This window comes from Hippoglossus hippoglossus, chromosome 21 (assembly GCF_009819705.1).
Source record: "Hippoglossus hippoglossus isolate fHipHip1 chromosome 21, fHipHip1.pri, whole genome shotgun sequence".
NCBI classification, from domain to species: domain Eukaryota; kingdom Metazoa; phylum Chordata; class Actinopteri; order Pleuronectiformes; family Pleuronectidae; genus Hippoglossus; species Hippoglossus hippoglossus.
The window spans coordinates 5632352-5658528 of record NC_047171.1 but is presented as its reverse complement, the minus strand read 5'-3'; the positions used below and the strand labels follow the sequence as shown (position 1 = coordinate 5658528).

General features: G+C 39.8%; 4 protein-coding genes across 5 annotated transcripts in view; all 4 read left to right on the top strand.

The window, feature by feature from the left end:
* The first annotated feature begins 2490 nt into the window (after positions 1 to 2490).
* On the top strand, positions 2491 to 3423 carry LOC117755410 (olfactory receptor 11H6-like). The gene has a single exon (XM_034575199.1). It carries the CDS (start codon positions 2491 to 2493, stop codon positions 3421 to 3423), a length of 933 nt encoding a protein of 310 aa, XP_034431090.1.
* A 2629-nt stretch (positions 3424 to 6052) lies between these two features.
* Positions 6053 to 6985, top strand: LOC117755408 (olfactory receptor 1019-like). The gene has a single exon (XM_034575197.1). The coding sequence runs from the start codon at positions 6053 to 6055 to the stop codon at positions 6983 to 6985; it is 933 nt and encodes a 310-aa protein (XP_034431088.1).
* A 3049-nt stretch (positions 6986 to 10034) lies between these two features.
* LOC117755407 (olfactory receptor 11H6-like) lies at positions 10035 to 10967 on the top strand. Its single transcript, XM_034575196.1, has one exon. It carries the CDS (start codon positions 10035 to 10037, stop codon positions 10965 to 10967), a length of 933 nt encoding a protein of 310 aa, XP_034431087.1.
* A 1779-nt stretch (positions 10968 to 12746) lies between these two features.
* The window catches only part of adarb1b (adenosine deaminase RNA specific B1b), a 110197-nt gene continuing 96766 nt past the window's right edge, over positions 12747 to 26177 (top strand). For both annotated transcript variants that reach the window (XM_034575194.1, XM_034575193.1), the window contains exon 1: positions 12747 to 12955. The gene's annotated coding sequence lies outside the window, so the exon portion shown is untranslated. The remainder of the gene's footprint in view (positions 12956 to 26177) is intronic.

The window sequence follows — 26177 nt, the reverse complement described above, 5'->3', positions numbered from 1 at the left end:
AGGAACTTGAGACAATAACAAAAGATGCTGAGAGGAAAACTTCTGTTAGTCATTTAGCACACAGTGGGAAAAGCATTTTTACAGTTTCCATATAAATTTTAAGCTTTTAAAAAATTGGCTCTCCTAAATTATTATTTCACGAGCCAAATTGTGGACTACATGTCACCTCATTAATATAGATAACCTTTCCCTAAAAATGTTGTAGTGATGCTGTTTTTTAACAAGGACCTCATAATAAGCAAAATTATAGGCCAGAATTCTCCACTTATGAGATGGAAATTTTATACAAACATTGAGCAACTTAGATTGGAGACACGTTTTATTTATTAGGGTTAGGTTGAGATAGATTCAGGGTTCTGTTACACGTCCTTAAGTTTATCAGTTTATCTGCAAATTTGTATGTGATAGTCGGAGGTAAGAGTGTTTGCTGTCAGTTTTTACACTACCTTGAATCTCTAAGCTTCTTTTTCTTGCTGAAATGCAAGCTTTGCAGACTCAGTAGAAAAAAACACTTTTCCATGATGAAATTGCATTTGACGTCTGACATTTGCTAGAGAAATGGTGGAGATGCTACATGAGTACACAGACCCTAGTGTCCTCTTGCACAGCAAACTGAACTGGACCAGGGACTCTGCAGCTCTCTACAGAAAGGACCAGAGTCTGCTCTTTTTTACTGCAGGGTGGTCCTTTAACATCTTTAACCAAGCTGCTGATTTTTTATGAGTCTGCATTGGCCGGCGACATTTTCTACAGCGCGGTTTTGCCGGGGCATCACAGCCGGTGGATGGTCAACACCAGCAGATTCAGCGGACTGATTGAGATGGCTGGCTCAGTCCTGAGGGTGGAGCTGGGCCCTCTGCATGTAGTCACTGAGAGGAGGGTGTTGTCAAAGCTCTTCTTCATCATGGCCCACCCTCAAAGTAATGTTCTGGTATCCAGAGGAGCACGAGGCTCGGAATGACTAAGTGCTCCTCGGAACGCTGATTTTGTCCCTGTGATTATCTTACTCAATGTGATTAATGATTGGTGTCTCCTCACATTCCAATGTATTTGTGATGCAAACTGATGGATGGAAATGAATCAGTTGACGTGGATTTTTCAGTAATTGCAGTGCAAAATCTCTCAAGACAGCTATAGGTCTGACCACAAGACAACCAGAAGTCATTTGCTGTCCCTGTTTAAGCAGAGTAAATGTACAAAGGCCCAAGCCAAAGATTCCCTTTTTTAAGTGGTATGGACTCAATTAAGTTTGCCTGGCAAGCCACAAATACAGCACTTGTATGTCAACCAGTGCAGTTTCTGTCTACCTACATTTTTTTCAAGACTCATATGAGGTCATCATGACTTGTGACCACTGCAATCGAATCAGTTATTCTTTGAGTCCACTTGACAACTGGACAAGATTTAAAGCAGTTCCTTAAAGGGTGACTAGAGAAGGACAAAGGGCCCAAACATGTTTTGTGAGGCCACTGTGACATTGACTGTTCATTACCCAAATCTTATCAGTTGATCCATGAGTCTAAATGAACATCTGTGCCAAATGTGAAGAAATCCTCTGAAGGTGTTCCTGAGATGTTGCACTCACAAGATCAAAAACGTGTTTTGTAAGGTCAGTGATCCTGATCTTTGACCAACAAATTCATATCAGTTCATCCATAAGTTCAAATTAACATTTTTGTTTTACCAATTTGATGGAATTCCCTGAAGTTATTGTTGAGATATGTTTGTTATGTGACTCCCACATCTGTCTGCATTCAGAAACCTGTGACTTCGAGGCTGTCACACAATGTGCTGATTCCCACCAGTGCACAGAAGGGCTGAAAATGACTTGAATCAGTTGGTGCAGTTAACATGAGGACATCTACTGGCCAACACTCTGTACTGCATTTCTATGGAATTGATAAAGGCAAAATATCATGGAATTGTGAGGGATGACACAATTAAACTCACGGCTGTATTCCTGGACATTTTGTTTCATGAAATCAGTGTCAGTGCAAAGATGTGCAAAATACATGTTAAATTATATTGTTGTCTTGTTGTGGTAATAAAGAATTTGATATGTATAATACTGTGTTTATATCGGCAGGTAGGAGGTTATGTTTTCATTTGCAGTTGGTTTCAAATCCCTGACAATGTTAAACTGTGAAGGTTTATACAGCAGGTCCGAAGCATAATATAGAAATTTGGTGTTTTGCAATTAAACAGGAAGTACTCATAACTGATAAGTCTTTGGCTTTGTTGATTACAAGCTAAAGACACAATAGTATATTGCCCTTTTGGTAGAATTCAGTAAATATTGTAATTATTATAATTGCTCATGCTCATAGATTGTCACATGCTGAAAGACTTTTTACTGAACGTCGATTGGCTGGTTTCAAATCCCACCTCACTCCCTGCTGTAGACCGAGATACTATAAGCAGTGCGACCACAGAGCAGACGCTGTCAGGGACTCAGGAACCTTTCACACAAGAAAAACCAGGTTTCAAAATATGATGGAAAATGTCTCTGTGATCAAAATATTCTATCTTTCAGGTTTAAGTGAACCAAAGAACAACAGGTTTGTTCTCTTCTCTCTCACTTTGGTTTGTTACTGTGTAATTTTGCTGGTAAATATAACTCTTATTGTGACCATCATCTTGGATAAAAACCTCCATGAACCAATGTATATTCTGCTGTGTGCATTTTGCATGAATGGACTTTATGGATCAATAGGTTTCTTTCCCAAATTTCTGTGGGATCTGCTCTCTCCTGTTCATGTCATCTCTTATTCTGGATGTCTTGTTCAAGCTTTAGTACTCTACTCATTTGCCTGCATTGATCTCTCTTTTCTTGCAGTAATGGCTTATGACAGATATGTGGCTATATGTCGACCACTGCAGTATCACTCTATCATGTCAAAGCAAAGACTCATTAAGTTATTGTGTTTCTCCTGGTTTACACCTTTCTGCATTAACGGCATAAATATTTTTCTAACATCAAGACTGAAGTTATGCAGCCCGTATATTGCCAGTCTCTTCTGTGTGAATTGGATTATTGTTACACTTGCTTGTTTCCCAGCTGAAACTATGGTTAACAACATCGTTGCTTACATTACAATACTCATTTATGTATTTCATGGTGTATTTATAGTTTGGTCCTACATATATCTCATTAGAACATGTGTAAATTCTGTAGAAAACAGGGCAAAGTTCATGCAAACATGTGTGCCACATTTACTCTCTTTGATCACTTTTGCTTTCACTCTACTTTTTGATATTATGAATATACGATATGGTTCAAAGAAATTACCTCAATCACTTAAAAACTTTATTTCAATGGAGATTCTTGTCATACCTCCACTCATGAATCCTCTCATTTATGGTTTTAAGTTGACTAAAATTCGAAATAGATTTCTGGGTTATATGAATTTTAGAATTAAATGACTTTTTTTCTGATAAACTTCGGAAACTCAAAGTCCTTTAATAATACAAGAGTCTAACAAAAGCTTACATTTGATTTCAAATTAGCAGCTTCTATTGCACTTTTATTCTGTGTCAATAAGATTCAAGGTGTTTTTATTTATTTTTTGTGTTTAGACTCTGGTACTGTGAAATAATTTGGCATATTTACAGTATCTACTCTTAGCTGATGGTGTAGATTTAGTGTGTAATTATATCTGTGGACATCTCGGCTGATTTTTATAAACTGATTTGTTAAATTCTCGCTTCATATCTTTGCATTGTGCACTAAATGCATTCTGTGTACGTTATCCTAAGTTTTTTATTCAGGATTTAATTGAATGCAACTTTAAAAAAAAAAACAGATCCACTTATTCTTATTACTTCTGTTTTACAATTATTGAAATAGATGAATGTATTTATATATTGGAGACACGTTTTATTCATTAGGGTTAGGTTGAGATAGATTCAGGGTTCTGTTACACGTCCTTAAGTTTATCAGTTTATCTGCAAATTTGTATGTGATAGTCGGAGGTAAGAGTGTTTGCTGTCAGTTTTTACACTACCTTGAATCTCTAAGCTTCTTTTTCTTGCTGAAATGCAAGCTTTGCAGACTCAGTAGAAAAAAACACTTTTCCATGATGAAATTGCATTTGACGTCTGACATTTGCTAGAGAAATGGTGGAGATGCTACATGAGTACACAGACCCTAGTGTCCTCTTGCACAGCAAACTGAACTGGACCAGGGACTCTGCAGCTCTCTACAGAAAGGACCAGAGTCTGCTCTTTTTTACTGCAGGGTGGTCCTTTAACATCTTTAACCAAGCTGCTGATTTTTTATGAGTCTGCATTGGCCGGCGACATTTTCTACAGCGCGGTTTTGCCGGGGCATCACAGCCGGCGGATGGTCAACACCAGCAGATTCAGCGGACTGATTGAGATGGCTGGCTCAGTCCTGAGGGTGGAGCTGGAGCCTCTGCATGTAGTCACTGAGAGGAGGGTGTTGTCAAAGCTCTTCTTCATCATGGCCCACCCTCAAAGTAATGTTCTGGTATCCAGAGGAGCACGAGGCTCGGAATGACTAAGTGCTCCTCGGAACGCTGATTTTGTCCCTGTGATTATCTTACTCAATGTGATTAATGATTGGTGTCTCCTCACATTCCAATGTATTTGTGATGCAAACTGATGGATGGAAATGAATCAGTTGATGTGGATTTTTCAGTAATTGCAGTGCAAAATCTCTCAAGACAGCTATAGGTCTGACCACAAGACAACCAGAAGTCATTTGCTGTCCCTGTTTAAGCAGAGTAAATGTACAAAGGCCCAAGCCAAAGATTCCCTTTTTTAAGTGGTATGGACTCAATTAAGTTTGCCTGGCAAGCCACAAATACAGCACTTGTATGTCAACCAGTGCAGTTTCTGTCTACCTACATTTTTTTCAAGACTCATATGAGGTCATCATGACTTGTGACCACTGCAATCGAATCAGTTATTCTTTGAGTCCACTTGACAACTGGGCAAGATTTAAAGCAGATCCTTAAAGGGAGACTAGAGAAGGACAAAGGGCCCAAACATGTTTTGTGAGGCCACTGTGACATTGACTGTTCATTACCCAAATCTTATCAGTTGATCCATGAGTCTAAATGAACATCTGTGCCAAATGTGAAGAAATCCCTCTGAAGGTGTTCCTGAGATGTTGCACTCACAAGATCAAAAACGTGTTTTGTAAGGTCAGTGATCCTGATCTTTGACCAACAAATTCATATCAGTTCATCCATAAGTTCAAATTAACATTTTTGTTTTACCAATTTGATGGAATTCCCTGAAGTTATTGTTGAGATATGTTTGTTATGTGACTCCCACATCTGTCTGCATTCAGAAACCTGTGACTTAGAGGCTGTCACACAATGTGCTGCTGATTCCCACCAGTGCACAGAAGGGCTGAAAATGACTTGAATCAGTTGGTGCAGTTAACATGAGGACATCTACTGGCCAACACTCTGTACTGCATTTCTATGGAATTGATAAAGGCAAAATATCATGAAATTGTGAGGGATGACACAATTAAACTCACGGCTGTATTCCTGGACATTTTGTTTCATGAAATCAGTGTCAGTGTAAAGATGTGCAAAATACATGTTCAATTATATTGTTGTCTTGTTGTGGTAATAAAGAATTTGATATGTATAATACTGTGTTTATATCGGCAGGTAGGAGGTTATGTTTTCATTTGCAGTTGGTTTCAAATCCCTGACAATGTTAAACTGTGAAGGTTTATACAGCAGGTCCGAAGCATAATATAGAAATTTGGTGTTTTGCAATTAAACAGGAAGTACTCATAACTGATAAGTCTTTGGCTTTGTTGATTACAAGCTAAACACACAATAGTATATTGCCCTTTTGGTAGAAATCAGTTAATATTGTAATTATTATAATTGCTCATGCTCATAGATTGTCACATGCTGAAAGACTTTTTACTGAACGTCGATTGGCTGGTTTCAAATCCCACCTCACTCCCTGCTGTAGACCGAGATACTATAAGCAGTGCGACCACAGAGCAGACGCTGTCAGGGACTCAGGAACCTTTCACACAAGAAAAACCAGGTTTCAAAATATGATGGAAAATGTCTCTGTGATAAAAATATTCTACCTTTCAGGTTTAAGTGAACCAAAGAACAACAGGTTTGTTCTCTTCTCTCTCACTTTGTTATGTTACTGTGTCATTTTGCTGGTAAATATAACTCTTATTGTGACCATCATCTTGGATAAAAACCTCCATGAACCAATGTATATTCTGCTGTGTGCATTTTGCATGAATGGACTTTATGGAACAACAGGTTTCTTCCCCAAATTTCTGTGGGATCTGCTCTCTCCTGTTCATGTCATCTCTTATTCTGGATGTTTTCTTCAGGGTTTAGTAATTCACTCATTTGCCTGCATTGATCTCTCTTTTCTTGCAGCAATGGCATATGACAGATATGTGGCTATATGTCGACCACTGCAGTATCACACTATCATGTCAAAGCAAAGACTCATGAAGTTAGTGTGTTTCTCCTGGTTTACACCTTTCTGCATTATAGGAACAAATATTTGTATAACATCAAGACTGAAGTTATGCAGCCCGTATATTGCCAGTCTCTTCTGTGTGAATTGGCTCATTGTTGCACTTGCTTGTTTCCCAGCTGAAACTATGGTTAACAACATCGTTGCATACATTACAATACTCATTTATGTATTTCATGGTGTATTTATAGTTTGGTCCTACATATATCTCATTAGAACATGTGTAAATTCTGTAGAAAACAGGGCAAAGTTCATGCAAACATGTGTGCCACATTTACTCTCTTTGATCACTTTTATTTTCACCGTACTTTTTGATATTATGAATATACGATATGGTTCAAAGAAATTACCTCAATCACTTAAAAACTTTATTTCAATGGAGATTCTTGTCATACCTCCACTCATGAATCCTCTCATTTATGGTTTTAAGTTGACTAAAATTCGAAATAGATTTCTGGGTTATATGAATTTTAGAATTAAATGACCTTTTTTCTGATATACTTCGGAAACTCAAAGTCCTTTAATAATACAAGAGTCTAACAAAAGCTGACATTTGATTTCAAAGTAGCAGTTTCTATTGCACTTTTATTCTGTGTCAATAAGATTCAAGGTGTTTTGATTTATCTTTTGTGTTTAGACTCTGGTACTGTGAAATAATTTGGCATATTTACAGTATCTACTCGTAGCTGATGGTGTAGATTTAGTGTGTAATTATATCTGTGGACATCTCGGCTGATTTTTATAAACTGATTTGTTAAATTCTCGCTTCATATCTTTGCATTGTGCATTAAATGCATTCTGTGTATGTTATCCTTAGTTTTTTATTCAGGATTTAATTGAATGCAACTTAAAAAAAAAAACAGATCCACTTATTCTTATTACTTCTGTTTTACAATTATTGAAATAGATAAATGTACAAAGATTAACAATGAAGAGAATCAAATTTTAACATTTCCAATAAAACACAGCTTACGTGTCTGAAATGAACATTTTAGATGCATCATCAGTTTTTACATTAAACTCCTTTATGTTTCAGACGGAGAAGGAACTTGAGACTATAACAAAAGATGCTGAGAGGAAAACTTCTGTTAGTCATTTAGCACACAGTGGGAAAAGCATTTTTACAGTTTCCATATAAATTTTAAGCTTTTAAAAAATTGGCTCTCCTAAATTATTATTTCACGAGCCAAATTGTGGACTACATGTCACCTCATTAATATAGATAACCTTTCCCTAAAAATGTTGTAGTGATGCTGTTTTTTAACAAGGACCTCATAATAAGCAAAATTATAGGCCAGAATTCTCCACTTATGAGATGGAAATTTTATACAAACATTGAGCAACTTAGATTGGAGACACGTTTTATTTATTAGGGTTAGGTTGAGATAGATTCAGGGTTCTGTTACACGTCCTTAAGTTTATCAGTTTATCTGCAAATTTGTATGTGATAGTCGGAGGTAAGAGTGTTTGCTGTCAGTTTTTACACTACCTTGAATCTCTAAGCTTCTTTTTCTTGCTGAAATGCAAGCTTTGCAGACTCAGTAAAAAAAAACACTTTTCCATGATGAAATTGCATTTGACGTCTGACATTTGCTAGAGAAATGGTGGACATGCTACATGAGTACACAGACCCTAGTGTCCTCTTGCACAGCAAACTGAACTGGACCAGGGACTCTGCAGCTCTCTACAGAAAGGACCAGAGTCTGCTCTTTTTTACTGCAGGGTGGTCCTTTAACATCTTTAACCAAGCTGCTGATTTTGTATTAGTCTGCATTGGCCGGCGACATTTTCTACAGCGCGGTTTTGCCGGGGCATCACAGCCGGCGGATGGTCAACACCAGCAGATTCAGCGGACTGATTGAGATGGCTGGCTCAGTCCTGAGGGTGGAGCTGGACCCTCTGCATGTAGTCACTGAGAGGAGGGTGTTGTCAAAGCTCTTCTTCATCATGGCCCACCCTCAAAGTAATGTTCTGGTATCCAGAGGAGCACGAGGCTCGGAATGACTAAGTGCTCCTCGGAACGCTGATTTTGTCCCTGTGATTATCTTACTCAATGTGATTAATGATTGGTGTCTCCTCACATTCCAATGTATTTGTGATGCAAACTGATGGATGGAAATGAATCAGTTGACGTGGATTTTTCAGTAATTGCAGTGCAAAATCTCTCAAGACAGCTATAGGTCTGACCACAAGACAACCAGAAGTCATTTGCTGTCCCTGTTTAAGCAGAGTAAATGTACAAAGGCCCAAGCCAAAGATTCCCTTTTTTAAGTGGTATGGACTCAATTAAGTTTGCCTGGCAAGCCACAAATACAGCACTTGTATGTCAACCAGTGCAGTTTCTGTCTACCTACATTTTTTTCAAGACTCATATGAGGTCATCATGACTTGTGACCACTGCAATCGAATCAGTTATTCTTTGAGTCCACTTGACAACTGGGCAAGATTTAAAGCAGATCCTTAAAGGGAGACTAGAGAAGGACAAAGGGCCCAAACATGTTTTGTGAGGCCACTGTGACATTGACTGTTCATTACCCAAATCTTATCAGTTGATCCATGAGTCTAAATGAACATCTGTGCCAAATGTGAAGAAATCCTCTGAAGGTGTTCCTGAGATGTTGCACTCACAAGATCAAAAACGTGTTTTGTAAGGTCAGTGATCCTGATCTTTGACCAACAAATTCATATCAGTTCATCCATAAGTTCAAATTAACATTTTTGTTTTACCAATTTGATGGAATTCCCTCAAGGTGTTGTTGAGATATGTTTGTTATGTGACTCCCACATCTGTCTGCATTCAGAAACCTGTGACTTCGAGGCTGTCACACAATGTGCTGATTCCCACCAGTGCACAGAAGGGCTGAAAATGACTTGAATCAGTTGGTGCAGTTAACATGAGGACATCTACTGGCCAACACTCTGTACTGCATTTCTATGGAATTGATAAAGGCAAAATATCATGGAATTGTGAGGGATGACACAATTAAACTCACGGCTGTATTCCTGGACATTTTGTTTCATGAAATCAGTGTCAGTGCAAAGATGTGCAAAATACATGTTAAATTATATTGTTGTCTTGTTGTGGTAATAAAGAATTTGATATGTATAATACTGTGTTTATATCGGCAGGTAGGAGGTTATGTTTTCATTTGCAGTTGGTTTCAAATCCCTGACAATGTTAAACTGTGAAGGTTTATACAGCAGGTCCGAAGCATAATATAGAAATTTGGTGTTTTGCAATTAAACAGGAAGTACTCATAACTGATAAGTCTTTGGCTTTGTTGATTACAAGCTAAAGACACAATAGTATATTGCCCTTTTGGTAGAATTCAGTAAATATTGTAATTATTATAATTGCTCATGCTCATAGATTGTCACATGCTGAAAGACTTTTTACTGAACGTCGATTGGCTGGTTTCAAATCCCACCTCACTCCCTGCTGTAGACCGAGATACTATAAGCAGTGCGACCACAGAGCAGACGCTGTCAGGGACTCAGGAACCTTTCACACAAGAAAAACCAGGTTTCAAAATATGATGGAAAATGTCTCTGTGATCAAAATATTCTATCTTTCAGGTTTAAGTGAACCAAAGAACAACAGGTTTGTTCTCTTCTCTCTCACTTTGGTTTGTTACTGTGTAATTTTGCTGGTAAATATAACTCTTATTGTGACCATCATCTTGGATAAAAACCTCCATGAACCAATGTATATTCTGCTGTGTGCATTTTGCATGAATGGACTTTATGGATCAATAGGTTTCTTTCCCAAATTTCTGTGGGATCTGCTCTCTCCTGTTCATGTCATCTCTTATTCTGGATGTCTTGTTCAAGCTTTAGTACTCTACTCATTTGCCTGCATTGATCTCTCTTTTCTTGCAGTAATGGCTTATGACAGATATGTGGCTATATGTCGACCACTGCAGTATCACTCTATCATGTCAAAGCAAAGACTCATTAAGTTATTGTGTTTCTCCTGGTTTACACCTTTCTGCATTAACGGCATAAATATTTTTCTAACATCAAGACTGAAGTTATGCAGCCCGTATATTGCCAGTCTCTTCTGTGTGAATTGGATTATTGTTACACTTGCTTGTTTCCCAGCTGAAACTATGGTTAACAACATCGTTGCTTACATTACAATACTCATTTATGTATTTCATGGTGTATTTATAGTTTGGTCCTACATATATCTCATTAGAACATGTGTAAATTCTGTAGAAAACAGGGCAAAGTTCATGCAAACATGTGTGCCACATTTACTCTCTTTGATCACTTTTGCTTTCACTCTACTTTTTGATATTATGAATATACGATATGGTTCAAAGAAATTACCTCAATCACTTAAAAACTTTATTTCAATGGAGATTCTTGTCATACCTCCACTCATGAATCCTCTCATTTATGGTTTTAAGTTGACTAAAATTCGAAATAGATTTCTGGGTTATATGAATTTTAGAATTAAATGACTTTTTTTCTGATAAACTTCGGAAACTCAAAGTCCTTTAATAATACAAGAGTCTAACAAAAGCTTACATTTGATTTCAAATTAGCAGCTTCTATTGCACTTTTATTCTGTGTCAATAAGATTCAAGGTGTTTTTATTTATTTTTTGTGTTTAGACTCTGGTACTGTGAAATAATTTGGCATATTTACAGTATCTACTCTTAGCTGATGGTGTAGATTTAGTGTGTAATTATATCTGTGGACATCTCGGCTGATTTTTATAAACTGATTTGTTAAATTCTCGCTTCATATCTTTGCATTGTGCACTAAATGCATTCTGTGTACGTTATCCTAAGTTTTTTATTCAGGATTTAATTGAATGCAACTTTAAAAAAAAAAACAGATCCACTTATTCTTATTACTTCTGTTTTACAATTATTGAAATAGATGAATGTATTTATATATTGGAGACACGTTTTATTCATTAGGGTTAGGTTGAGATAGATTCAGGGTTCTGTTACACGTCCTTAAGTTTATCAGTTTATCTGCAAATTTGTATGTGATAGTCGGAGGTAAGAGTGTTTGCTGTCAGTTTTTACACTACCTTGAATCTCTAAGCTTCTTTTTCTTGCTGAAATGCAAGCTTTGCAGACTCAGTAGAAAAAAACACTTTTCCATGATGAAATTGCATTTGACGTCTGACATTTGCTAGAGAAATGGTGGAGATGCTACATGAGTACACAGACCCTAGTGTCCTCTTGCACAGCAAACTGAACTGGACCAGGGACTCTGCAGCTCTCTACAGAAAGGACCAGAGTCTGCTCTTTTTTACTGCAGGGTGGTCCTTTAACATCTTTAACCAAGCTGCTGATTTTGTATTAGTCTGCATTGGCCGGCGACATTTTCTACAGCGCGGTTTTGCCGGGGCATCACAGCCGGCGGATGGTCAACACCAGCAGATTCAGCGGACTGATTGAGATGGCTGGCTCAGTCCTGAGGGTGGAGCTGGACCCTCTGCATGTAGTCACTGAGAGGAGGGTGTTGTCAAAGCTCTTCTTCATCATGGCCCACCCTCAAAGTAATGTTCTGGTATCCAGAGGAGCACGAGGCTCGGAATGACTAAGTGCTCCTCGGAACGCCACCCAAGGTCATTCCTTCCTGAGGCAATCCAGTTATACAATTCCTTCATCAGCACTCTACTATACTACTACTACTACATATGCATTGATATATCTTTTCTTCCCTGACTAAGGTTTGAGCAGATGTTAAAAAGCAATTTCCTTGTGGGGATCAATCAAGTTTTTCTGAATGTAGATTTGTAATGTAGATTTGTCATTGCTTCATGTCCATCTACTAACATGGAGGAGGCAGGGGTAATGACCTATGCTGCAGCCACCCACCAGGTGGCGACCAAGACACATTGGCTTCACTTTTAAGGAGTTGTCATCCATCTTTATATACAGTCTATGGGCGGGTCTAAGCAATCAAATATAAATAAACTTTTTATTCCATTTTGTATTGTTGCTTAATTTTCTATCCTTTTGAACACTGTGTTTTATTTGTATACAGTGTGGTACTCAATGTCAAGTTCATAAAGACCCGATGTTACACCGTTTCAAACTGGTGTCATTTGTTCATGCTTCATTTCCGCTTTGGTTTCCTTTTGGTTTTGTTTTGAAAATCTCCAGCGGAAACACAACTTTCCTGACGCGAGAGAGAGAGAGAGAGAGCGAGAGAGAGCGAGTCCTGATCTGACCGAGCTGTGCCGCCTCCACGCCACACGGCGGCGGTAGCGCACCGTTCCCCGGGCCGTGGTGGAGAAGAAGCGGGGGGCCGACTCTCGGACAGTGAACACTGCGGTACATGCGACAGCCGCTCAGCCCATGATCGCTTTTCTCCCGACAGCGGCGACGACACGGAGGAAAACAGTCGTGTCCGAGTCCGAGTGAAGCGGCGGAGACGAGCCCGACGCACCCGGGAACCGTGACTTCTTCTCGCCGCCGCACCAACCGTGAGTGGCCTCTTTTCCCCCCCCCCGGCGTGTTATTTAGCTGGGCAGCGGAGGATGAGCGGAGCGGGGCTGCGAACACGATTCGGGTTCCGCTTGTGTTTTATGTAATATTGGTGCCGGTGATGCCCCGGAGCTGCGCAGGCGGTCGCTGGGACTCGCCGGTTGACACAACACCGCTCGCTTAACGCGACCCTGCCGCGGGATTAACCCTCGTGTGTGCGCGGCGACGCTGTGGGGTTTGTGGCACCATCTCGCCCGGAGGTTCACCCTGTCAAAGCAGCCCGGTGGAGGTCTGCCCCGGAGACCGCAGCGCGTAACGACCCTCACTCTCATACAGTCTTACAGACGCTATGCTAGCTGCTGCTGCTGCTGCTGCGGCTGCTGCAGATCTGTGTTGTGCAGGTTGGACTGAGCACGAGTCAAATCCACTCCTGCATTTAAACCCACAGCAGAGAGAGAGAGAGAGAGAGAGAGAAAAAACGACTGGATTATTCAGAAGTCAATTCATCTGAATCCACCGAATTAAAGGGAATCAACTGGAACCAGAGATGGTATTTTGCTGTAATTGCTGCAAATTATGACATTTCCCACATTCCCCCCCTATAATAAAAATAGACCTGCTCGGTGTGACTGTCTCATGTGGGGAGAGCAGCCAGTTTTTCTTTTTACTCCCTGACACAGTATTTACCTCTGAGTCAGATTGAGTCCTCAGTTTTCTTGTCCTGCAAAAACCTTCCAATTCTCAACCGTATCCATCACGGATTTACTCAATTTAGTATGTTATTATGTTATAACGTGCAAAACACTAACAAACTTTGTTGCTGTAAAAAAGGACATTTTTACCTAGAAGGAGCGAAGTCAGTATCTGTTACTGCTGTTCCCAGATTGCACTGAAGCCATGTTTTTATTTCAAAACTTCAAAAATCTCTTATAATAACTTAATAATAAATCATAATAAAATAACAAAATCCATTTTAATGATCATCGCTACAAAACGTGTATCCCGTGGCCACAAGAATGCACTCGTCCATGTGTTATTCAGCTGCTTTTAAAGTGAAAAAACTCAGTTCTTCATGTTATGCAATGCATTACATTGTGTATGATCCAGCAAATAGAGATACCAGGACAGAGCAGAACTGTACCCCGACCAACACTGATGTTTTTAGATTGATAACAATATCAGAATATGAAACATGTTAAAGACGTCTGATAATGACGAACATGACTTCATGCAAACTTAAATCTAGTTTTCTATATCTTGGCATTTCTGTGCTGACTTTTAACTACAGCGACACCAGAATCTTTTTGAAATAATGAGCTGATATCAGCAGACTAATCGATCTTGCTCAAATTAGATCAAAATCTGCAACGTTCATGGAGAAAGAATGTAAATCTACACCTTTCTCCTATGTGGTGTTCAGTGAAACCACTGAACCTCTGGTGCTGTATTAGGCTCCTGTAACCTGAGGGGGGCAATAAACTTAAAGAAAAAAAGTGATTTAAAAATATGTAGCATTAAACCTAACCTTTTATAAACTAGGTTGAATTTTGATGCTACAAAGTTTTGGATATTCTGCTCCTGATGAAGTGACACGCTTTACAGTGCAGTAACAACATCTTATTAAGGTTAATGCTGATAAATAAATGAATGACAATCGAATGTATCCACTGGCTTTTTTAGTAAGCAACTGGTGTGCTCAAACTGGGCCATTTCCCACAACAGGCACTCGCTGGCAGCTACGACAAAGCTCCAAGTGTTTCATCTCCAAGGGACAGATGCCTGTTAGCCACAGTGCAAACAGGCTTTCACATATCACACAAGTCCCACTGTTAATTCTTATGTTTATGCTGGCAACTTAACGTTCATTTCCCAAATCCCTGTTTCACTGGGTGTCGTCAGTGCTGGGAGCTGGGGTAGAGTAAGGATTTTTTTAAGGAGGAGATCCCTGGAACTTGACAGGTTTGAAATCCTCTGGGAAGACGGCAAGTGCTTGCTTTAATCTTATCATACTCTTAGACTTACATGGAGAAGGCACTTCATTAGGAACACCTTGCTGAAACTAATGCAATCTAACACTACAGTCCAGCAGTAAATCCTACCCTCACACTGGCTATAATGCTCGGTTAGTGTTTGAGGGGGGGTGGGATCAACCTTATGGTCATTTTCCAGGGTTGCTGAGTTGAGTTGCATTGCACTGAAATGTGAATATGTTATTTTGTCCACCTCCTTTAATGTCACTGATGGTGGGCTGACGAACAGAAAAACCACCTCATTTGTACTGGTAGCAATTACCCTTGAATCAAGTGCAATTTCCTTTTGAGGGTTCTCCATTCCTAAAGCTAAGTCAGCGGTGAGACTTGGCGCCGACAAGTAACACAGACTCATATTTTCCTTTAAACAACACAACAGCGTTGGGTTATTTCTGCAGAACAACAATCCAGGTGAAGCATCAATTACTTGTTTTCACTTAAAGAAATTATGCGTAATGATTTAATCTATTTGCAGCTGTGTGGTGGGGGGGGGAAGCAATTTTGCTGATTTGCTGAGTTTAAGGGAGTAATTGAGGTATTTGCAAAATCCAAACGCCGTAGTCAGCTTAAAACAAAGCACTGTCAGGGCCAACCCAAGCAAACACTGCGCAAAGCTACGTTGAAGGGCCGACTCCGCTGGACCTCACTGTATAAAACTGCGGCATCACTGTTCCACCTGCTGAGGGGACAAGTTTAAAGTGTCGAAAACGGCTTAGACCAGGGGCTGAGGAAACCATATTGGATTCTACTTGTGTGTGTGAGTGTGTGTGTGAGAGAGAGAGTGAAGTTCACTCAGCTTTGCTGCATTGTGCCTGCTCAGGAAAGCTGCATGCAGCTGAGATGCTGCACTGGTTCTATGTTAGCGGACTCGTCTGGCTGTAGAGATGCTGCTACTGCTGCTACTGCTCCTGCTACGGAGTTAAAGAAAGGGGACCCTGCTGTCCTAGAACAGAGGCAACTAAAACCGTAACCATCTCTAGGGGCGAGCACAATCGTCCAAATGATTAAACCTTGCCTCCCTCGCTGGTCGGTATCAGAGAGACTCCTTTGCTAAACTAATTATTGTTTTTTTTTTAGTGATGTCGAGATATGTTGCAGCCACCCGTGTCGAGTCATGGCTGCAGTCCTGGCAGACAGCAGCTCCCTCCTCTCCCAGTGCTGATGTAAACATGCAAGGTGGAAAGTGTGACATCCTTTAAAATCCAGTTTGGTATTTTAATGTAGAAAATTTAAAAATGGTTGTGTGCAGTCAGAATAAACTGGGATTAAAGAGCTCTATCAGAGCAATGCGTAACTATCTTCATTACAGGAATGTGGGCGTTAACCTGGAAGAAAAGAAGGCAGTGGTGCTAGCATTGTTAACATTTAGCCACACTAGAAAAACCATACATTACATTATTTACCCCTAGATGCTGTGATCCAGATTACATTCTGCTCAATCTTTACTGCTTTCTACGTGGTTTCTCATTTTTGGACGAGTCGACAAGTATAAATTACGAAATAAAAGGGAAATTAGTCATTAGGAACCTCCCTTTGCCCTTCACACAGCCCCATGTTGACAAAGCAGCATCTGTCATAGATCTATATATTCCCTGCCCAGAGGACATTGTTGTTTGAGCCGTGATGCATACATCATTGGGATAAGGCTCTAAAAAAAGACAGTGCATTTCTTCAGGATTTGCAGGCCGATGGGTGCTGATGAGAATGCGGATATGCATAAACCACACAGGCTCTGTATCAGTCATTATTGTGATAAGCTGCAGGATAGATATCCAATTACTCTGTTGCCATGATGTAAGTGTTGTCACCTTCTGTAGAAATAGGCCCACATAAAATACTGTGACCTAAACCTCTATAACTGATAGTGAACCTTCTTGTTTTGGCACCTTTTCCCCCCGTATTCGTGTCTCTAAGCTGGTTTGCTGTTTTCATGACTGACACACTTTCAGGAATTCTGCTGTTTGCTGAAATGATCACCCGCCAAGCACCAAATTCTGTGCAAATGGTTCCCTTGGCGAGAGGAGAACCTCCTAGATTGCCCAGTACATGTTTGCAAGCAAACTATTTGAATGCAGAGGTTAAATGATGGGTAAATCGCTCTGGCTGCCTCCGCGCTGGATGTCCTGAATCTATTTGCTTTCCTCTGTAGGACAGTGTTAATCCTGCAAAAAACAGATGTAAGCCTGGTCTTATCATTAGTGCAGTAGGCCTACGTGTAGTTAATTTGTCTTCCTGTAGCTAAAGAGTGATTATTCAGTGTGTCAGGAACAGTAGCATAAACAGAAATGTGGAGGGAAACAAGCCGTCTGTCTGCAGGTAACAAATGGTTCTTCAGTTAATGGCGTTCCAATTACAAGTGAGAACGTTGTGTCACTAGCACAGGCACTTTGGAAATATTTGAAATGAATACACTGATAACAATAGAGACATACTCTTGACTTCCCTTGTTCAGCTTATCAGTGGCCATTTGTAGCTAACGACCATTCATCCTTTGTCCTGGGGACTTTTCCTGAAACACACCAGGCATCCTGTTTTCCTCTCTCTCACTTGGTTATTGATTTAAGTCAACATCAGCTTGTATTTCATGGTGTTGCATCAACTGATCAGTCCTGTGTGACACTTGGCAGTCTCCCCACCTTCCTGTCTCTTCTGCTTTTGAGTTGCCCAAAACCAAATATACGAAAAAGCTCTTGTTGTCGTCAGACTCTGTGTTAAGAGGAAAAGATGTACGTGTGGGGTTTCTCATAACCTGTAATCGGTTTAGAGCATAAAATGCCTTTAGCGCTAAATGACAGGCATGACAATACTAGCCAGTATGCAGTATTTGTAGTGGTCCCAGTCCTTAAGAGAAGATCTCTCAGGGCTGTTGTGGAGATATAAACGTGGGGAAATTGTTAACCACAACTGTACGTTCTGAAAGAGCAGGCAGTTCTACCTGTGTCCATAAGAACAGAAGGATTTGAGACCTCAGTGATTATGAAATATCTAAAATTAACTTTACTACAATATCTTGTTACTGTTTTGGCCCAGACTTAGCCACATTCATATTTTATCCATTGACATTTTTCAGAGTCCAACCTCTAAAGGCAAACAAAACCCTTTAATGTGCAATCATGGCCAATGGTGCCCCTCTCTTATCTTTTATACCCAACAATTACACTAAATCACTATATTCTGAAGTACTCTGATCATGCAGTCACCATGTTTCTGTTCAGTGACTCTGAACTGCACCAACGTGGTGTGAACAAGTGGGTTTATTGAAGTGATAATAATGCTCTTCAGTTTAACACAAAGAGAACAGAGGAGGTTGTATTTGGTTCCCCATGTGACTCTCTCATAAAGTTCCTTCTTATTGAAATCCACACTGGAAAAGTCACACTAGAAGAAGTCAATCAGGTTATTTATCAACATTTGGTTGCAGTGTTGAAAGATCATACTGAATGTGTCTGCAGAAGGACAAGGCAAAGAATGAAAATGTCTTTTTAGGCAAGCTGATAGATTCTTTTTTTTGTTTTCTACGTCTGTGCTCATGAGAGATCTACAGTATCATAATAGCATATGGTAGAAGTGTTCGTCCACTACTTAAATGTCAAAACTGATTCACCAAATAAGACTCTGCTCAAAGATAGTAGGTCAACATCCTGAGAAACTATGAATCATCCTATCACTATGATATACTCAGGCTGGCCAACAACATAGTCCTGAACAGTACAGAGAAACTGCTTCCATCAAATATAAATATACTGGGTTACACGATTTGATAAGTGCAGACTGAAGCACTCTGTCAGTCTTAAAATTAAATATTGCACCAAATCAAATGTACATTGACTTGAATATGTTTTTGTGCTGCAGCAATATTAAGTTAAAAGCACCTGTCTTTGTCTGTTGTGCTAATTTGATGTGACGTTAAAAATGTAGCTGATATGATGCAAGAACAGTTGCATACAAACTTGAACTACACAGATTTACCTCTGTACTTTTTAAATAACTGGTTTAAGGCTAAAAAATAATCCCAGTCAACCTCGTACTGTGAGCAACGGGATCTTCTCTGCCACAGATTTGCCGTAATATTGGAACCTGAAAGGGACCCATGGCGAATGTACTTGAACCCAACATGCATTCATTCATTTTCATAAAGACAGACCTGATACGAGGGAACCAGAGAAAGACCCCACCAGCATGATGTGCTATAATTCAATTAGGACAATTAACAAGTTTTCATGATGGAAGAGAGCAACAACATGATAATAATACTACTTTTAGTTCTACTAATGACAATACTGAATAATGTCTTAAGAATAAATGTGAAGTCAAAGCAACTAAAATCCCTTTTGATTCAAAGACAAAAATGTATCAATATTGCGTTACATCATTCTCTCATTTGTGCAACATAAGTGACTGAAAATAAAAAATATCTACCACATTAAAGTATAACATTTAAACATTTAAAGAAATTGGCAGAATAAATATGGGAATTGAATCAACTTTGATTGAGAAAACAGGAGAAAGAGGATGAGAACACACTTCACAGTTCAATCTCTTCTGAGGTGATTGTGATTTACAAGTAGAGCTGATACCATGTTTGATCTCATGGGCCATTCAGATCCATTACACACCTCAGACCGATTGGACCTTATTGGACTTGTGACGACCGCTGCCTTCTCCTGTCTGTTCCAACATGTAAAATCAGAATCTGATGATAATTGATAATTGTTCTGTGGCTACTTTCACAAATACAAACAGAATCCATATTATCTCATCTTCACATTGGTAGTGGTTACAGGTCTGTAGCTGTATTTGTTACCATACAGTGTCTGAAAAACCCAATCCCCCATGAAACCACATTTAAATCCACTAGATTCAGATTTTTATTTGGATCCACACCAAATTACAAACACTCATATATATCAGTTCCCTTTATATGCCAGACTTTTTTCATCAAGATCCATGTCCTATTCCACGAAAAATCAGTAAAGATGTCAAAAATACCGCCCAAGTTCCGTGTAAATCTGTAGATTTGTGTAATTCTGCTGACAAACAAACAAACAGAGCAACTAACAAACAAACTCAGGGGCAGGGGTGAAAACATAACCTCCGTGGTAGAGATAGATATTTTTATTGTTCTTGCATGAGGCTGAATGAGCGACTTTGTAAAGCACTTTTTCGTGCTCTGCTTGAAAATCTCAATTTGATTACAGTGTGTGTGTCATGCAGTCATGTCACTTTCACGAAATACTGCAGCTACAGATGACCTTGCTGTGACATGTTTCACAGGGACAGTCAAAAATCATGCTACAGTGCTGTTGTTCTCCACCCACTTCCAATTAGAATTGAAATAGATTTTTTTTTCCCCCGCTTAATTTTGCACGAGTGGCCAGTTTCAATCAATTAATCAGCCCGTGCAAAACAAACTGAAATAGATCAAGTTTGCTCAAGGCTACTATTGTTAACTACGAGCTACTGTTCTGTTTGGAAGAGGCATGAAGTAGGTGTTGTTATATAGTGTGTTCGTATAAAAGTCCTATTGTCACACTTGTGTACACAATGTATAAAACATGCCAATTGTGATGCTTTTAGATTGTTGTTAGTCTCCGAGGCAGTTGTGTTTGTCCTTATTAATTTGAATTACAAACTGTCTGGCTGAACCACCGGAAAGTAAAGGGTCAAAAGGGTGTACATTTATCCATGGTGTATTGCACAGATATAATGATGGTGTGAGCCAAGCTTCTTCAAGGCTTGGTGCTCCCTTCACAATGTAGAACCCTGAGTGTTGGCTCTTTCATAACTGGACATTATCTCACACTCGTGCAAATGTCAAAGCAAGAGTTTATTGTTGTTTTCAGGATTTAAAGTCCGGTATATCTCTGCCTGGAAAGCAGTACACAGCACACAGCATCTCAGAAAAAGGCCACCACCATTTCAAGTAGTTTGTTGGGAGGCATGTCAGCCAATGGCGAGAACTTGTAGAATGGGTCATCTTGTATGTGTCGTACTGCAGCTTTCAACATATTATACTCAGAGTTTACCTCAGTACAAGAATACTGGCTGTGATTTTGTAGAGGGGTGTGATGCAGGGAAGAGGTTTGTTGCAAATACAGCATTATGACCCTGGCTTGCATGACTGAGACACTGTGCACCTCCCTGAGGGGGGGCACATCAAAAACCACCCCATCAACCCTGTCACCAAATTGTGGCGAGCAGGAAGCCGCAGGTTGTGACCATTATTCATGCTGTATACGTTAAGATTTGACACAGACAAAAGTGTAGTTGCTGGCGGTGAGTAGAGTTATTGAGTTTCAAGTGAGTGAAAGGACATTTTGTAAGTTCTTTTTAAAGACACCAGAGATGAGTTCTCAGTGAAAACGGAAGAAAGGGCTAATGCACATGCCAGACAAGGTTAGCATCAGAGCGTGAATGTGACATTATGGTCAATGCCACACACACACACACACACACACACACACACACACACACACACACACACACACACACACACACACACACACACACACACACACACACACACACACACACACACACGCGCATGGACACACTCGCATGTTGGCACAACAAAAGGTAGGACAGGGCTGCCATCATGCAACTACCAGCAATACTTGACCATAGTTGACTGGACCACTCACTGGCAGAGATGCTATACAGGCTAGCATACAGGTTACTGTGAGGTTCCATGGGCTAGTCTGGTGTTACTCTCTGTACATAAAGTAATGTTTGCTTACATTTTCCATGAGGTGCTAAAAGAAAATGGTCAGTTACATTGAAAACAAATGCAATATTTAAGCTAGAACTACACAACTATTATACACTGCCAGTACTCTTCCTCAAATATGTATGTGTGTATTTATTGTTTATATCCGTTTCTGTTTTTTTTTTCTATTGTAGACTTAATATCTACAGGATCATCCAAGGCATAGGTCACCAATAGCTGTATTTGGATCTGGACCTGACCCAGACGCCATTCTATACGGACCCAGACCTATTATTTGATTTTGACGGACCATTACTACCGAACCTGCGCACCTTTCACGCAGTTACGGTAGTCTTATTATAACCTGTGCAGGTTTTTTCTCGACTTTATGGTAGTAATTCCTGGCAGCAGGTGGTAGAGTTCACTTTTCTCACTGAACAAGAGAAAGTGGGAACAAAGACAAAAGTTGTTACATTTTTACAATTTAATTGCCCCTGATCTAAAGTGTGGGAGTTTTCAGTCAGAGACCAGTTTTCATATTAATGTAGATTGATGTATTCCTTTTACTTGAATGGAACAAGCTCTTGCACGAATTTTATTTTGGAGAGATTAATTGATAGGTGCAGCCCTAGTGAACAGCTCTCTGTGCAGCAGGGTGAGTGTGACTTCTGGGCTTTGTCCTCACCATGTCCTCACCGAGTCTGCAGCCCATCTTTACTTGGCTCAATTACTGCAGGTCACCTTTGTGGTTCAAGAAAGCTGCAACGAGCAATACCACAGGCCAAACTGTTAAGATTGTAGATGGGGCAGAATGTTTATCTATGTATTCTATTCTTTGTTGGTCTGAGTACATGACGGAACCTCCATTTTCTTTCTGTCTGTCTCTCTCTCTCTCTCTCTCTCTCTCTCTCTCTCTCTCTCTCTCTCTCTCTCTCTCTCTCTCTCTCTCGCTACTGTTCTTCATATTTAAATACAATGGTAAGCTATCTCATTGGCACTTAGTTACTGTAGGTAGGAAATGTTATTAGTCATGGTAACAGTTAATGTTGTTGTACTATCTGAACTAACAGCCTTACACAGCTAATATGCGTTTAAGTGTTGCCAGGACCAAATATAGTTATTAGTCAAAGTCATTAGGGAAATAGAAAACCTAAATAGCCCCACAGAGATCTCAGATTATTGTTGCTCTGTTTTCCCGAATTGATAATTTCCCCTCCACATCCTCTTTCCAAGTTAAGATTCATTTGAAATTAGCAAACTTGAAATAACTAAAGCCAATAACTCAACCCATGAGAAATTGCTAAATGAAGGAGGAAAAACTGTTTATACTCAGCAGTGGGAAACTTAATATTAATGTGAAATAACGAATAACAGCCCATTCTTAAAAATACAAATTCATACGCCTAGTTTTGACTTTACACGCAGAACAACAACATTCCATTGCATAGCATTCACACAATCCAAAAAATGCAGGTACAATAGCCCTGCTCTTTCCTTCACATGCCTGTACTTGAGACAGAAGTGTATCTGTCATTGCCTTTTACATGAGCTCGCTGTAGCTCTCTAGCATACAGGAGAAAAGGCCACATTGCCCTAGGGTATGGCTATAGTGGGCCGCCATGTCTGTCAGTATAGCCACTATGTGCTGTCTTAAAAGGCATTCTTTGTGAACATATGCACAGGAACAAACATCCACACAAATGTTCACGTCATAGCAGTTCACTGTGTGCGTATCACCCCCCGAAAACATGGATTGTGTCATGATGTGGCTGTACATGTATTCATAGTAGATTAGGCTAAGCCCATCAATAATGCAGGCCACACGGAGTAGCTGTGAAAATACTCTTCTCTTATTTTATAAGCTCTACTCTACAGTTTGGCTTTTAAAGAACGCACAGTCGGACAGTAAATCCTCTGCCCTGGAACAACAGATTGTTCTCCAAACTTCTGAACGTCTCACGATAGTTTGAAGCACAATACTGTGAATGAGTGAAGTTGTCCTCTCTTGTGCTCGCTTGTCTTTTTCGTATTCATCAGCCCTCTCTGTCGCCGTCTTGTCCTCCATATTCTATGGAGCTCTGCACCGAGCCCTTGGTGATATGGCTATATATAGAATGAAAAGGAGAAGCAAGATTAAGAAAAATAAAGAAGAGCCGTTTAGTGTGTTGTCCCGAGGAGTTAGCCTCGATGCTCCTGCCTGAAAGGGTTAACAACGCTCACATTTGGCCAGTAGACTGTTTTCGTCTGTGATGAACTGACTCAGGGTGAAGAGGTCTTGCCTCAGCAGTCTGAGATAGACTTCCTCAATTAACCACAATAACTTCTGGCTAACTGCCCTTTGTGATCTTCCCAGCACCTACCTCCCTTTGCTGTCATAGCTATGACGGACTGCAATTGACAAAACTGTTGTGTTACTGATGGGTATTGATAAGTTGACGATTATATTTTTGCATTTCCATTCTTGTTAAAGAATTGTCCCTCAAGGCCCCTTTGAAGTCCCCGAGCACCACCAGGGAAATACCTGCTCAGTGTTTGTCATTCGCATCAGTTTCATTTTTTAAAAACTTTTCACATCAAGTCAGACCATCAATGTTCCCGGCTGAAAACGGTTTGTGACAGAATCAAGATAATGTGACCAGTGACTGTACAAAGTATGACGTGTCTCAGCTTCCTCCTACATGAAGGCAAAATATCCTGTATATAGGCACGGCCATCTTGTGCTGCTAAATGATTAACATTTAGAGTCTGCGCAGCGTTTGAGCCATGCTACTGAGGTCGCATCGATACGCCCAGTCAATCTCAGCTGTCAATCATTATGTCTCTTTCTTTAAAATTGTAGATAAATAGTGAGATTTTCAACATATTCTTTGATTTCTCACAAAATAATGAATAGATCTTGATTAAAAAAATATCTATAGGTGATTAATATTTGAGTGTGCACAATTTGGTGCAGATCCAAAAAATATTCTTGATCCAGTGAATTTAAATAGTTTTATAAGGGGGCTGGATTGGCGGATGTGTGTGTTCTTACACAACTCAATTTGTGTGCTCAGCACTTCACGTAAATCCAGTAAACAGTGTGCCAGAGCTGCCAATATCAGGGCAGGCCTCCACACTGAGTGGATGAAGAACTTAGTTCCTCCCTGGTGTTCTGTGAACTGATAGAGATGCTCCATTGGGAATAAACAGGGTTGGGGGGGTTGCTGGGAGCAGAGCGTAGCAGGTGCTGTCAGCCCATGGGGGCATATTTGTGTACTCATGCCCACTCAGTAGGAACATTTTAATTTGATCCCTTTGTTTCTATAAAACAGGTCAGGATTTGTTCTACCCCTGGGCATTTTGTGTCAGCACTGTAGTGTTGCAGGAGAGTTGCAGCTTCATGTATTTTACTTTGTCAAAACATATAATCAGCTTTTGGTGTTCCTTAAGTTCTCTGTATAATTGGTTTGATCACCTAGGAGGTCTTCCATTTTTCATTTAGGCCACATGCTTGCAGGATCACACTCTATCGCATGCAGCGTCAGGATCCGTCTAAAAGAAAAACAAAAACATGACGCCATGCAAAAGAAATCTTGCTTTGCTGGCTGTGATATTTAACTAATGCACCCTCATTCATTCTGAGGATAATTGAGACAAGTGCTTCAGTTGATAGAATGTTTTTACTTTTCTTTGGCATGCAGTCTGCATTTGCCACACTTAATGACAGTATGTTTTTTTTTCAGTGTCGGAAAATCCATGTACGTCAGATTGGAATGTTCTCTGGTTTCTGTCTCGGCGTGTTCAAAGTCGCAGGTCATTTTCTCAGCAAAAGCAAAACATCACAACAAAATACGAGATGTTATTCCTCAGTACCACTGTATGTATCGATGTGAAAACTGAAAAATGAAAACACATGTTCGTGATGCTAGATTTATATCTGTTCCTTTAGACATATAAAGCCATATATGGCTTTATGCACTCAGATCCGTGACTTGTGTTATTCTTATAATCACAGTCCCGGTGAATAATCTTTTCCCAAATAGACCATAGTTAGTTTGATATAGTTTACTGGTTGAAATGTCTTTGCAACCAGCTGATCATTTACTAAGAACTGATAAGTCCTCATGAATACTTAAAGGATCCTGCTAATCCTTCGCTATTTTAATTTTTCTGGCATTTTTCAACATATTAGTACTAATATTAGTTTTCCTCACACTAAAAATATCTGGTTTCATTGCAGTTACTTCTTGTTTTTGATATTGAAGGAGACCTATTATGCTTTTTCAGTCTTTGTGAATGTATACGGTGTGAATGGCTCAAAATCTCAAAGTCCTCAGCAGATGGAGCTCTCCTCTCCCGCAGTAAACAAACCTTTTTTCTTACATATATTACACCTGTATAATTAAAATTAATTGTCAGTGTTGTGTTTAATTGCCGCGTCGTCTGTACACAGCTTCCTTTCGTCTTGACGTAATGGAACTCATCACCAGATGGCCAATCAGAGCA